At 59.3% G+C, this 11,940-nt stretch overlaps 4 protein-coding genes and 1 non-coding gene across 5 annotated transcripts; 4 read left to right on the top strand and 1 right to left on the bottom strand.

Moving 5' to 3' along the window:
• Positions 1-2,274: 2,274 nt before the first annotated feature.
• Positions 2,275-2,487, top strand: TRAVEDRAFT_104601 (uncharacterized protein; the record flags this gene model as incomplete). Its single annotated transcript, XM_008046049.1, has 1 exon — positions 2,275-2,487. A coding segment is annotated over one exon (213 nt), but the record flags the coding sequence as incomplete, so codon positions are not given.
• A 1,122-nt stretch (positions 2,488-3,609) lies between these two features.
• Positions 3,610-4,137, top strand: TRAVEDRAFT_31810 (uncharacterized protein). Its single transcript, XM_008045840.1, has 3 exons — positions 3,610-3,642; positions 3,700-3,792; positions 3,849-4,137. The coding sequence occupies exons 1-3, from the start codon at positions 3,640-3,642 to the stop codon at positions 3,999-4,001; spliced, it is 249 nt and encodes an 82-aa protein (XP_008044031.1). The 5' UTR covers positions 3,610-3,639; the 3' UTR covers positions 4,002-4,137.
• Positions 4,138-7,126: 2,989 nt separating this feature from the next.
• On the top strand, positions 7,127-9,251 carry TRAVEDRAFT_75007 (uncharacterized protein; the record flags this gene model as incomplete). The annotated part of the gene is made up of 8 exons (XM_008046048.1): positions 7,127-7,428; positions 7,497-7,589; positions 7,706-7,802; positions 7,874-7,956; positions 8,039-8,067; positions 8,300-8,380; positions 8,464-8,597; positions 8,663-9,251. The coding sequence occupies 8 exons, from the start codon at positions 7,127-7,129 to the stop codon at positions 8,684-8,686; spliced, it is 843 nt and encodes a 280-aa protein (XP_008044239.1). The 3' UTR covers positions 8,687-9,251.
• Positions 9,252-9,355: 104 nt separating this feature from the next.
• TRAVEDRAFT_t216 lies at positions 9,356-9,428 on the bottom strand. Its single transcript has one exon. It is a non-coding gene; the product is annotated as a tRNA-Thr (tRNA).
• A 157-nt stretch (positions 9,429-9,585) lies between these two features.
• Positions 9,586-11,478, top strand: TRAVEDRAFT_75006 (uncharacterized protein; the record flags this gene model as incomplete). The annotated part of the gene is made up of 2 exons (XM_008046047.1): positions 9,586-9,608; positions 9,675-11,478. The coding sequence occupies 2 exons, from the start codon at positions 9,586-9,588 to the stop codon at positions 11,227-11,229; spliced, it is 1,578 nt and encodes a 525-aa protein (XP_008044238.1). The 3' UTR covers positions 11,230-11,478.
• Between the last annotated feature and the right edge of the window lie 462 nt (positions 11,479-11,940).

Raw genomic sequence — 11,940 nt, 5'->3', positions numbered from 1 at the left:
ACCCCCCCCCCCCCCCCCGCGTCCTGCGAGCGGTGTGCCGTCTGCGTGGTCGCTCACCGTCCAAGCGCACAGCTTTGGCAGACCATGGTGAAAGGGCCCTTTCGCCGTGCCTTGCCTCGGGAAGCGAACCTAGCCTATCTATCACTCGGTATCATTGGGCCGCGCAAGCCCGCGGGCCTGACTTGCAGGCCAAGCGCGCAGGCAATTGGTCAGCTGCGGAGACAGCCCAAAGCAACCAAGGCGGCTCAATTGCCTGGATGCAATCCAATTGGTCACGGGAGGACAATGGATGAAAAAGAGGGTGAGTCGATCGTGGAGCGCGGAATTTGATCCGCTAATCGTCTCGCTGCTTCACAGTGCACGCCCGCCGTCGTCGCAGACGTCCATCCAAGCTGGCCGCCCGACGTCGGCCTCCCAGTGACCACCTAGCGCGTGAGATAGGCGGCCATAGCGCTTGGGGAGGGCGGGGAGACGGACGCGCGGACAGTGTCCTCGGGGCGGGGAAATAAGGGATGGTCCCGGATGGCAGGCGTCAAAGCGCCTACGTCGCTTACGGCCTCCGTTTCTTCCAATTTGGGCAGGAATTGCTACCTCAAGCCTTGATTGCTGCTGCTTGCACGGCACAATTGACAAAGAAGGCAAGTGTTGAGGGACTGCGCAAACACACGTACTCAAAGCTCTAGCCGAAAGCCAAAGCTATAAAGCCCAGCTTTGCCCGTCGCGGCTTGCCCCCCAACCCCCACCTTTGCTCCCGTTACCTAGTCTTTTTCACTTCGATCCTCCGGCGTCTCGTCCGCAAGTACCCGCTCAAGACACGCGCACCGCAACAGCAACAACTCGACAACTCAATCCAACAACTCAACTCAACACAAACACCATCGCCCAATCGACAACCCGGAGGATCATTCCCACTTGTTTCTATTTTGCCTCGACAACTGTAGCCCTAGCTCCGATTCTCGACACTTTCGAACTCCCTAGACTCTCTCTCTTCCAACTTCTACAACCATGATTAGCTTCACCGCCCAACATCACATTAGCCACCTCCGCGGCCCGCAGAAGCTCCGTCCCTACGGCCAGACCAAGAAGATGCCCGCTCACCCCCGTAAGCCCTTCCCCGCGTCCCCGCCCTCTCCCTACGGCCTGCAGGCCGCCCGCCGCGCCCAGATGCAGAACGAGAACGCGGCGCCCCCGCCCACCATCCCTCGCAGACGGCGCACCGGCCCGGGCTACCCCTCCGCCTCCGAGTTCAAGAACTTCCGCTACCTCGCGGCGCCGCCCAGCAAGTACCCGCGCCTCGTCGGGGACCAGATCTACATCGACATCGACGACGCCGCGCAGCCGATCGTCGAGGAGATCAAGGCCAAGGGCCCGCTCACCGAGCAGGCGCAGCGCGTGCTCCAGCAGCTCTCCGAGTACCGCTTCCAGGCGCTGACGCGCGCGAGCTACCACAAGGAGGCCGTGATCGTCGAGGAGGCGATGGCGAACACCGAGGAGAACGTGCGCCGCATCGAGCAGCACGACGCGGACGCCGCGCGGCTGCGCGCCCTGCACCCGGTGGACATGCGCGTGCTCATGTGGGAGTCCGTGCAGAGGCGCGCGGCGCGGCGCAAGCTGAAGGAGGAGCGCCAGCGGGCGCAGAAGCGCCTGGAGAGGGCGGAGCGCAAGCGCAAGGAGGAGGAGGCTGCGCACGCCGTGGAGATGCGGCTGCGTGAGCAGAACGAACGCATGCGGCGGGAGATCGAGGCGGAGTGGAGGGACCGGCGCGAGGTCGAGGCGGCTCAGCGCGAGGCGGCCAATCGGGCGCGCCTCATGGAGGAACGCCGTCTGCAGATGGAGCGGAGAGCGGAGGAGCAGCGGCAGATAGAGGAGGCGCAGCGGCGCTGGCAGGCGATCGAGCGCCTACGCGAGCAGGAGATGCGGGAAAACCAGAAGCAGCAGAGGAGGGAGGCGCAGGAGCGGGCGAGGAGGGAGGCAGAGGAGGCGCTGCGCCGCGTAGTGGAGGAGCAGGCGCGGCTTGCCCGCGAGGCGGAGGAACGCCAGGCGCGACTTGCCCGCGAGGAGGAGGAACGCCAGGCGCGACTTGCCCGCGAGGAGGAGGAACGCCAGGCGCAGGAGGAGCAACGCCGGGCGGAGGCAGCACTCATCGAGACCGGCCGCGCGATCTGCCAGACGTACGAGGCCAAGTGGACGGCGCTCAAGACGCAGCGGGACTTGAAGGGCATCGTGCGCTTCCACGAGTTCCCTTTCCCCGGCGAGGCTTGCACGGACCCGTCGGACATCACGCTCGACCGTGTGCGCTGCTTCGTCTTCTGGCCTCACCGCCCCGCCAACGAGGGCAAGTCCAAGAGGGAGATCCTCAAGATTGAGGTCATGCGCTGGCACCCGGACAAGTTCGACACGCTCGTCGGCCCGAAGATCGCCCCGGAGGACTGGGCGCGGGTCAAGGAGGCGGCTGGTCTCGTCGCCCGCTGGGTGACGACTCTCATGGCGGAGGACTGAGTCTCTCGGTTACACCATCACGCACTTCTACGGTTTTCACGGTCACTGGTTCTCGCGTTTTCTGGTCTACATGGTCTCTGGTTCGTATCCTAGATCTTGTATCTTGTATCTATAGTCTCACTGTAGCATAGCTCCGTTATCTCTCTCGCGCTCGCGCTCGCACTCACACACTCCTTCAGTATCCTTGTCTGTTATCCATCCCCCACACTCATTTTGTTTCTACTATATCGTCGAGGTTATCAATGGCATTATCATGCACAAGCTTGTCCCCCGTGTGCGCGACTCGGAACAAAAACATCTGCTACCGTGGCGACTTTGAAAGAACCCCCCAGAACATAAATATACCATAGCCACGGCAGACAGACAAAGTCCAGACCTGCAGGCGTGTTTGTTCCATCAGAAGCCGCCGGGTGGCGGTCGAGAGGAGAACTTGCCTCCTTGAAGCTGTGCGCACTCACAAGCGCCCGCTTTCGGCAAGTGCCGCTTTGGCAGGTCTGGCTTGCTCTGCACTAAATACGATCGCTCAGGGCAAATTATGACACTTAGAGCTTAGTCTAGTCACCATAAATCATATAGGGCCTTCCATTTTGGAGACGGCGGAATGCGAAAACGAGAGAGAGGAAAGCGTTTGAAGTACTTATAAGAGGATCTCTGCGCAGCTTCCGTCCCGTTTCAGCAGAACCTCGTCACATTCCGGCTGGCTCGAACGAGTCTACTAAGAGCATACACTGAAATGGGAAGATCTGGATTCCCTCGACGGTCAGGCCATCCCGGAAGGACCTCACGTCGAGGGCAGGTACTTGACTTGCCTTTCGCAGAATGACACTACACAGCCACCAGGTATGACGCAGGCCGGTCTGGCCGAGAATGGAAGGCGTTCGCACTTACGCCGACGGTGGTATGACATCATCGTCATCATGCTCCCGCCAAGAGTGACGAGTTTCTGGACTCCATGGAGTGCGGCGTCGCTGCTGGCGTGCGGATGGTGCGAGACGTCACTGCGGTACCTTGCCTTCCCCGACGCTATATAAGCTCGTCCAGGGGCCCACCCTCTCTACCAAACACCTCACCTCTTCCCATCACACAACACACCCCCCACTTTACGACTTTCACGACCAACGAGCGTATCATTATCACACAATGGTATGTCGCCCGACGTCTGCTCGAGCTCGTGCATGGCTAACCATTCCGTGTTTACAGGGTTCCATCGTATCTGCCATCGGTCGCGGCATCAACGCCATCATCTCCGCTATTGCGGCTGTCATTGAGACTATCGTCTCCGCCATCGTCTCGGTATGTCTGATACGCACTCCTCCTTAAGTTAGCATAACTGACCGCATCATTTACAGGTCCTCCTTGCTATCTGGGACGTGATCATGGCTATCCTGTGCTGCAGGTGCTTCGGCGGCAGAAGGCGAGGCCGCGGCACCACAACCGCATCGACAGGGAGGCGCAGAGGAGGCGGCTTTGGCCGCAGGAGGGGAGCGGGCGCGACCTACTAAGCTCGCTCTCACGGGGAGGGGAAGACGCTCTCTAGACTCAGCGCGTGCTCTCGCGCGTGGCTGAACATACCCTGTGCTTGTACATTGTAACATCCTCTTAATACGCACACACGCGTTTGTAGCGCTATTTCATGCCACATCATCCCATGACAGTTTCCGAGCGTGCACAGGACCAAAGTTGCGTCTTGATGTCATCTTGGAGCTTGAACATTATGCATTCTTATATTACGCTCGCAAGGTAAAGTCACCAGTTTCGTGCAGTCGGCGCTTGCTGAGCGGGGCGAACGGCGATTCCCGCTCGTAGAAAGCGTCGCGTACCTCGACCATCTCTTCTTGCTTTGACCACGACAACACGACGAGTTCTGGAGGCTGAACGGAAGTCTTTCCGTCATATAGGAGCACTACTGGGTCTCCTCCGAAACGTCACACTGCTGCACTACCATCTTCCACCTCGTCAGATCCCTCTACTTGCAGCTGACGATGTTCCCCTGCGCCTCTCAGTCCCGAATCAGGCTCGCTGCCCGCCTACAAGGACGCCTGCATACAGGCGTCGAGATTTCACCCATGGGACTCCAAACACCCGACCTATCCAGGCGAGGAAGGCGGGTGGAGATCCGCGTTGTCTCTGCGCCAGGTACACTCCGAGTTCCGAATGCCTGGTGCTGGCCCTGCTACTCTATCACAGTGCGCTCCATGTTTCCTCTTGCTTGCTTTGTGTTCCTGTTCGTAAACATGGTACTCTTGCACTCGTATGGCGCGTGCATGCAGACCTGCTGTGCGGACAGACTATTCTAATGTGAGTGCGACTTCTTGCCCCGCTGTATGCCCCTGCTGGTTCGATGTGAGCCTAGACGCTGAAGGAGCTTTTTAAAGATTACCTATATATTTGACTATTCGCTTATGTGTAACTCATCCTCTGCTCGTTGACAGTTCATTCGCCGGATCGCGTAGTTCACCCACCGTCTTTCAGCGAAGCAGCTCAGACGTTCTGCCAGCCGTCGGTCCCGGCCCCCTCGGTGCTCCTCAGAAAGGCTACTTCGGCGGCAGCAGACGAGGCCGCGGTACCACAAGCGCATCGACAGGGAGGAGCAGAGGAGCCCGCGGCTTCGGCCGCAGGAGGTGGGTGGGCACGACCTACCTAAGTGCGCACGCAGCCGGAGGGGAGGAGCCTCTCTAGACTCAGCGCGTGCTCGCGCGCGCGGCTCAAGGTACAGTACCCTGCGTACGTGCTTGTACATTCTACCTAGCGTGCACAGTGCGAGAGATGCTATCTTTACAGTCATCCTTGTACGCCATGCTTGGGTCGCGTACGGATGGCCATAGGTCAGCTTGTTAGAGAGCTCCGAGGAATGGGCGCTTGCTGGGCGGGACGAACGGCAATTCCCGCTCGTAGATAGCGTCGCGTACATCGACCTTTACTTCTCGCTTTCGACCACGATGACACGACGACAACTTCGGGCTACGTTGTGGTCTCTCCGTTATATATAGACACTGGTCGGCCTCCCCGAAAACATGACATTGCTGCACTACCATCTTCTAGCTCGTCAGATGCCTCTGCTTGCAACTTGTAGCCCATGGTTCCTGCTGCGCTGCCCAGTCTCAAACGCGGCTCACTTTGCGCATACAAGGGGACGCATACAGCCAGGAGTCAAGAGTCCACCTTGGGTATCCCGAACATCCGACCTACGCAGGCAAGGAAAACGAATGGAGGTCCGCGCTGTATCTGCACCTGGTGCACTCCGAGCTCCAGATTTCTGTCGCTGGCACCGCTACTCCAGATCTATCACGGTGCGCTAAATGTCTCCCTGCTTGCTTTGTATCCCTGTTGCAAAATCGTGGTAATCCGGTAATTGCATGCATGTACAACTGCTGCGCTTATAGGCCGTTCTAATGTGAGCACAACTTCTTGCCCCGCTGTATGTCCCTGTTGCCTTGAAGTGGCCGACGTAGGTGCTGAAGGGACTTTTCAGGACTACTATGTCTTTGACTGTTTGCTCTGCAGCCCCGCCGTTGTAACATAGGTGCCTGAGCTTGCAGCCATGCTTTTGCGCAGTACAAGCACACGCGATGCTCGCGCTTCATCACGTGCTGAGAAAGATGAGAGGTACTCATAGAGCCACCTGTGCAACCCATCCTCTGCTCGTTGACACGTTCTATCGTCGAATCGCGTAGTTCACCCACCATTTCAGCGAAGCAACCCATCCGTGTCGCCAGCCGTCGATCCCGGTCCCCTCGGTGCTCCAGCAAAGGCCAAACCGCGGCCCGTCGATGCCGATTCGATGATGGATCCCCTGCAGCGCGTTCCCCATTCCCCGTTCAGCTGCCTCGTGCACGGCGTCTCGCCTTCTCTTCTCACACCACTTGCATTGGCGCAATTCGACAGCTTCACTTGAGCTCTCGAACGTTCTCCAGCCCAGCGTGCTAGGCCCCCACTGGCACCCCGAGCATTCTCGGCTGCATGGGCGGCATTTGAGGCTCAAGCTGCCGGCTGCTTTCCCTGCCGCGGGCGCGCTCTAAACATATCATGTGTACGCCCTCTCTGGAATTAAAGTCCTCGCCAGCTACCTTTGGACGCCGAGTGGCTCACCGCTGACGCAGGGGCCGTCGCCGCGCATCGTCCACGGGTGTGCGGCGAGGGCCCGAGCGTGCGGCACACAGCCACGAAGGTTCATTGGCGGTGCGACAGCGCGTCGTCGGAGGTTGTGCAGCGTTTCAATGCCCTGTCCACCACCTCCCCGCGGCCGGGGCGTCTTGTCCGGGCGCCCAAAGCGAAAAAAGCGTGGACGCGTTCGGCGAATCCTCTCCTTTAACGCAGGCGGTGGCTGATCCGGGCGCGGGCCAAGGCGTGGTGTGCCCTGCTGGTTCCCTGCGAGCCCGCTTTTGTGATCTAGATCGTCCTCCTCGTGGGGCCGAAGCGTGTCTGATTACGGTGCCGGCCAGGGTCGGTGCACGCTATAGAAAGTGGCGTGCATTGTGCAGTGTGCACCGTCCCGTTCCTCCCCCGCTTGCTGCTTTCCTCCTCGTTCGACGTTGACTTTGTAGACTCCTCGCGCTCCTCTCCCTCCGCTCCTTCACGCCCTTTTACCTTGACCTTCACGCTTTACACTTCACCCTCACGCCGCGCCATGCTCTGCCGCTTCCATAGCCTCGCGATCCTCCCCGTCCTCCTGCTCACGCTCATCCTCCTCGCCGCTCCCTCCCCCGCCTCCGCGCTGAGCATACCCCCATCCCTCAAGGCGCCCCGGCGCGTCAAGTCGCTGCGCGGCCCCGACCAGCACCTCTGGACGAACGCCCAACGGCTCGCCGTCGGGCTGCCGCCCCGCGCGCCGCGCATCGTGCAGCGCGCGACGCCCACGAGCCCGCTCGTCCACAAACGCACCGCGCCCAGCCCCAGTGCGAGCCCCTTTGCGTACTCCAAGGCCAGACCGTACGTTTTCGCCCTCCGTCCATTTACCTGAGCGCAATGTGGAGAGCTGACTGTGCGCGCCACTGCAGAGCGGTCGACGTCTCGTACTCCGGGCGCATTGTCGCGCGGTACGCCGGGACCGAGTTCGATGCTGGATACGTGCGGTCCTCCGCGTCCGGTGTGTGAGTGCCCGCCCTTCGTCTCTCCCGTCCCCGATCGCAGCGTTGCTGATCGTTCGCGCGCCCGTGCCTGATCTGCATCTATCGTCATGCTGCACGCCGATATTTTGTTGCAACAGGAGCCTTGGCGGCGATGAAGACAGCGCGCGCGTCGCGTTCGCGGCGTCAGGCCCGCGGGCGCTGTTCAGCATCGGCAGCATCGTCAAGGCGGTAACGGTGCGCACGCTCTCTTCGTGATGCGCACATATCCTGCGTAGATGCTGACTTTCTGCTGGGATCCCCGCAAGCCCAACACCGAAACCGCGCAAGAGCAAGAACCGACCTTCCTTGGGGGAGCGGGCACGGCTGCACTCGCTTCAGGGTCCCCTAGGTACGTCCGCCCTTCCGCCGCACATGCTATGCTGCGCCTGCTTCGTGAGGACGGGAGCTGATACGGCGCTTGTCGCGGGCAGCGCGGTCGTGCTCAACAGCGTGCCACAAAGTGAGTCTAAACTACAACCTTCTCTCCCCTGCGCGTCCGTGGCGTGTGGCGGCCGTCGTGCGGCGGCCTCTGCCCGTGCTCGTACCACGCTCGCCCCCTCACCGAGGACCCATGAGCTCTTCGGACGCTAGACGTGGGGGATCGGGGACACGATCGGAGCGCGTGGGATGCTGCCGCCCGCGCCACAAGCGCATACCACCTTCGAACGTACACTAACGCAAACTCTCTGCAGCGTCTGCGCACGCACGGCCCGCTGCGGCCGGGGGCGAGTCCGCGATCTGGATGTTCGACGCGGCGACACAGGCCCTCACCGGTGCGTCATACTCTCGAACTCTCACTAGCCCCGGTGCACGAAAGGGAAAGGCTGACTGTGGGGGCTGCGGTGGCGGTGTGCAGCACACTGGGTGAACCCTGACGGCTCGCACCCGCGGACGCGCGTCGCGGTGCGCGCGCGCGACGGCGCGCTCGTGCTCACGGGGGACGTCGCCGCGTACAACCAGGCGCACCCGGATGACGTGGTGTACGAGGTGGTGAGTGCTGCGATCGCCCCTCGGCGCGCGTGCGGGGAATTGACCCCGTTCTTTTGCGTTTGCAGACGCTCTTTCTGGAGAGCGACTGAGGGTTAGACTGTCGAACGACACGCCGGCGATCCGCCCACGAAACGAGCAAAACGCGCAGACGAGAAGACGAGAGGCCGTCGATGACGACACGATGATATACGAAGACGAAGACGACGTACGAGATGTACCGCTACGATGACGGACTTCCGCGCCAGTCCTCCCTGCCGCAGCGTGCGGAGCCGAGGGCTGGCGCACGCTTTCCCTCTGTAGAACCCGGACCCTGTGGTGTTACTGTACTCTGGAGCGCACCCCCTTTCCCGTCTCCTTTGTTTCCTGCCTTCGTACCGCTTCGGTGTACCACCAGACACTGGCTGCTGCCGCGGCCGCCTTCCCCGTTTTCCTTATTATGCCCGCCCTTTCTTGTTCTCTGCGTCGCATGGACGATGGACCGTGGTCTTCCTTCCCCCCTGTCGGACACTTTCTACGTTGTTGCTCTTATTATCTCTGCTTATTGTTGTGCGTAACTGTAATGCGGGATGCGGCGTCGTGCCGCTCTCGATCGTGTGGATACTTGGCTCCCTGCGTAATCTGTTGTTACCAGAATAACATAGACTTTGGTGTTGTTGGTGTTTCATTGGCTGGGAGGTGCTTGCGACTGCTGTGGAGTGCTCAGAGCAGATAGTTGCCTCTTGGGAAGGGCAAAACGACATTTTGAAGGGGTAAAATGATTCCCGCTAGCCGATTTGAACGACTGACCTCGTCATTACTAGTGACGCGCTCTACCAACTGAGCTAAGAGGGAGTTGAAATATGTGGTATTGCACACATCAGGTGCAGTAATCCTACCATTGATGGCTGGGCGTTCCCGCCATCGTCGCTCTTGAATACACCCTCGGACTCTTCATCCGAGCCACCATCGCCTTCGACGACGTTCATTCTCTACATTGCCTTACACTGCGATGTCTTCTGACAATGAGTGTCGGTAAGTTCACGAGTACCGATGTGTACCTGCTTAACAACTCTGATTAGACGGCTCTCCATCTCCTAGATCGGCGGTGGTTGGGCTAGTTGACACCGAAATCCGACCTCTGTTGTCCGTCTCCCTGCCGATCCATACTTTGCCGGTGGAGGTCCTTATCCAGATCTTCCAACATTTTCTTCCGTCGCACGACTCGTTCATCGACAGGACTGGCAGCTTGAAATGTCCCTGGGCGCGTCTGATTTGCGTCTGCCGACGCTGGTGCGCCCTCATCAGGAACACAGCTTGCTTCTGGACGGACATCGACGTCCGAAGCCGGGAGACTCGTTGGCTTGAAGTAGCTTTGTTCCGTTCAGGAGGTGCTCCGATACGCATAGTGCTCTGGCACAACTTCGAAGCGGTCGTGCCGTTGTTGCTGAAGCATGTGTATCACATCGAAGGGCTGAGCTTCAGGGAGCCGATACACGAGTCTTTCGTCGCGCCATTCCTATCCCGGTCGTTCCCCATCCTCAAGCACCTAGAACTCTCGGCGGAGAGATCATCGCACCCCCCTCTCTTCCCCACCCTCAGCAGTAGTCGTCTCCAAACCCTCACAACATTAGTCCTCACACGGGTGTCTTTGCCTTGGACCCCGTCTCTCTTCTCCGGCCTTGAATCCCTATCTCTGACACATTGTCGACTCTCAACTCCTCCTCTACCCTTTGCCGATTTCCTCGATCTGCTGGAGCACGGCCAGAAGCTCCGGCAGCTGCGCTTGGAACACTTTCTCTCCGTTGCACTATCTCCCCAGACCGTCGTTCCACTCCAGCATCTGGTCACACTCCCTGAGCTGCAACATCTCGTCTGCCACGACCTGCCCGCTCATGTTGCTCAGCTCATGACACACCTCCATACCCCTGCAATCTCCTCCATTGAGCTTCAAGAAGCGCGAGACGATCCCAACAACTTTGCCGGCGTCGATACCACCCTGACGGCCAAATTGCTCCCCGAAGATCTCACACGAGTTCCCGCCCTGCAAGCTATCTCCTCTCTCCACTTCACTCACTGGGCCGGGCAGAGATTACTCAGCTGCGCTGGCTCCATCAAGCTTCAAATGTCCGTCAACGAACACCTCTCCATCTGGGATATGGAGCCGGAACTACTCCGGTTGCCTATGGTCTTCGGAACTGCGTTGACCGATCTGCGTCTCAACGGCATACTCAGTTTTTCCGCCACCACCTGGGACATCCTGTTCGACGCCTTCCCGACGTTGCAGACGTTGTCCCTGAACGACTATGGCTGGGCACCTGAGCCAACAATGGTCGACGACCTGTTCCGCTCCCTCCAAAGCGCCTCCAATTCTTATAGCGACAACGCCAGGGATCCGGAGATCGGGGAGGTACACTGCCCGGTTCGCTGTGCGGTTTTGAAGGAGCTCACGATCGACCCGGTGTGGTGGATACCAAGGACTGTGGTGGCGGTCCTGGAGTGCTTGCGGTCTCGCGCTGCGAGCGGGACACCAAGGCTGGAGCACCTAACGTTGAGGACACGCGACCCGGGCCCCGTTCGCAGGGGGGTCGAGGAGCATCACGTTGACCGGCTTCGTGAACTTGTCGACCAGTTCGTCCTTGCGAAGGAGACCTGACCACGCGCGGCCACTTGGCTGCGCGGTCGACGGAGGGCCACTGTTCTCGTAGCTGAATTTGATCCTCCTTAGCGATGCGCAGTGGTACAAGAGTGTTCATACCAGGAAGACTCGTTTTTCACTCATAATGTAAGCTACATGCGAGAGTGTTATGAGGGGGCCATGTGTTATCCGAATCAATGCTGTCGACTCAAACTTAGTCTCCGTGGCTGACTATATAGGAGATGACAGTCGATCTACGTATATAACTCAAACTCGTCGCGAGATTTTGAATCGGTGAAGAGGCTCACGAGGGCCTGTACTCCATCTCGAGCCCGTGCACATCCCCAGAACATATGGATTCTATAAGTACTATGAATGATCATTTGCGTGCATATCAATGGGTATCAGAATGAGACAAATTCTGGAGTTTGAAGGTGAACGCGCGGTGAAGCGCTTGTTTGCGCCCAGTGTCTCTTCTTACCCGCACCACCATCCGAGGTATGCTACTGTTGCATTTTCATTCCTCAAAGCATCACCATTGATAAATTTTACGTTCTACGTGACTACGTTGCCTTCCACGGGGTCTAGTGACACTCTGCGTATGGCCGAAACAAGCTAGACCATTGAACACGTTGCCGACACGATGTTTTCCCTTGCCACGATGTCACCCGTCGATGAGTGAGTTGCTACAAGATTCCAGTCAGATTTTGCTACAAAGCCATTCTGAAG

Source organism: Trametes versicolor (assembly GCF_000271585.1).
Source record: "Trametes versicolor FP-101664 SS1 unplaced genomic scaffold TRAVEscaffold_13, whole genome shotgun sequence".
In the NCBI taxonomy this organism is placed as follows: Eukaryota; Fungi; Basidiomycota; class Agaricomycetes; order Polyporales; family Polyporaceae; genus Trametes; species Trametes versicolor.
This window is presented reverse-complemented; position numbering and strand designations above follow the sequence as displayed.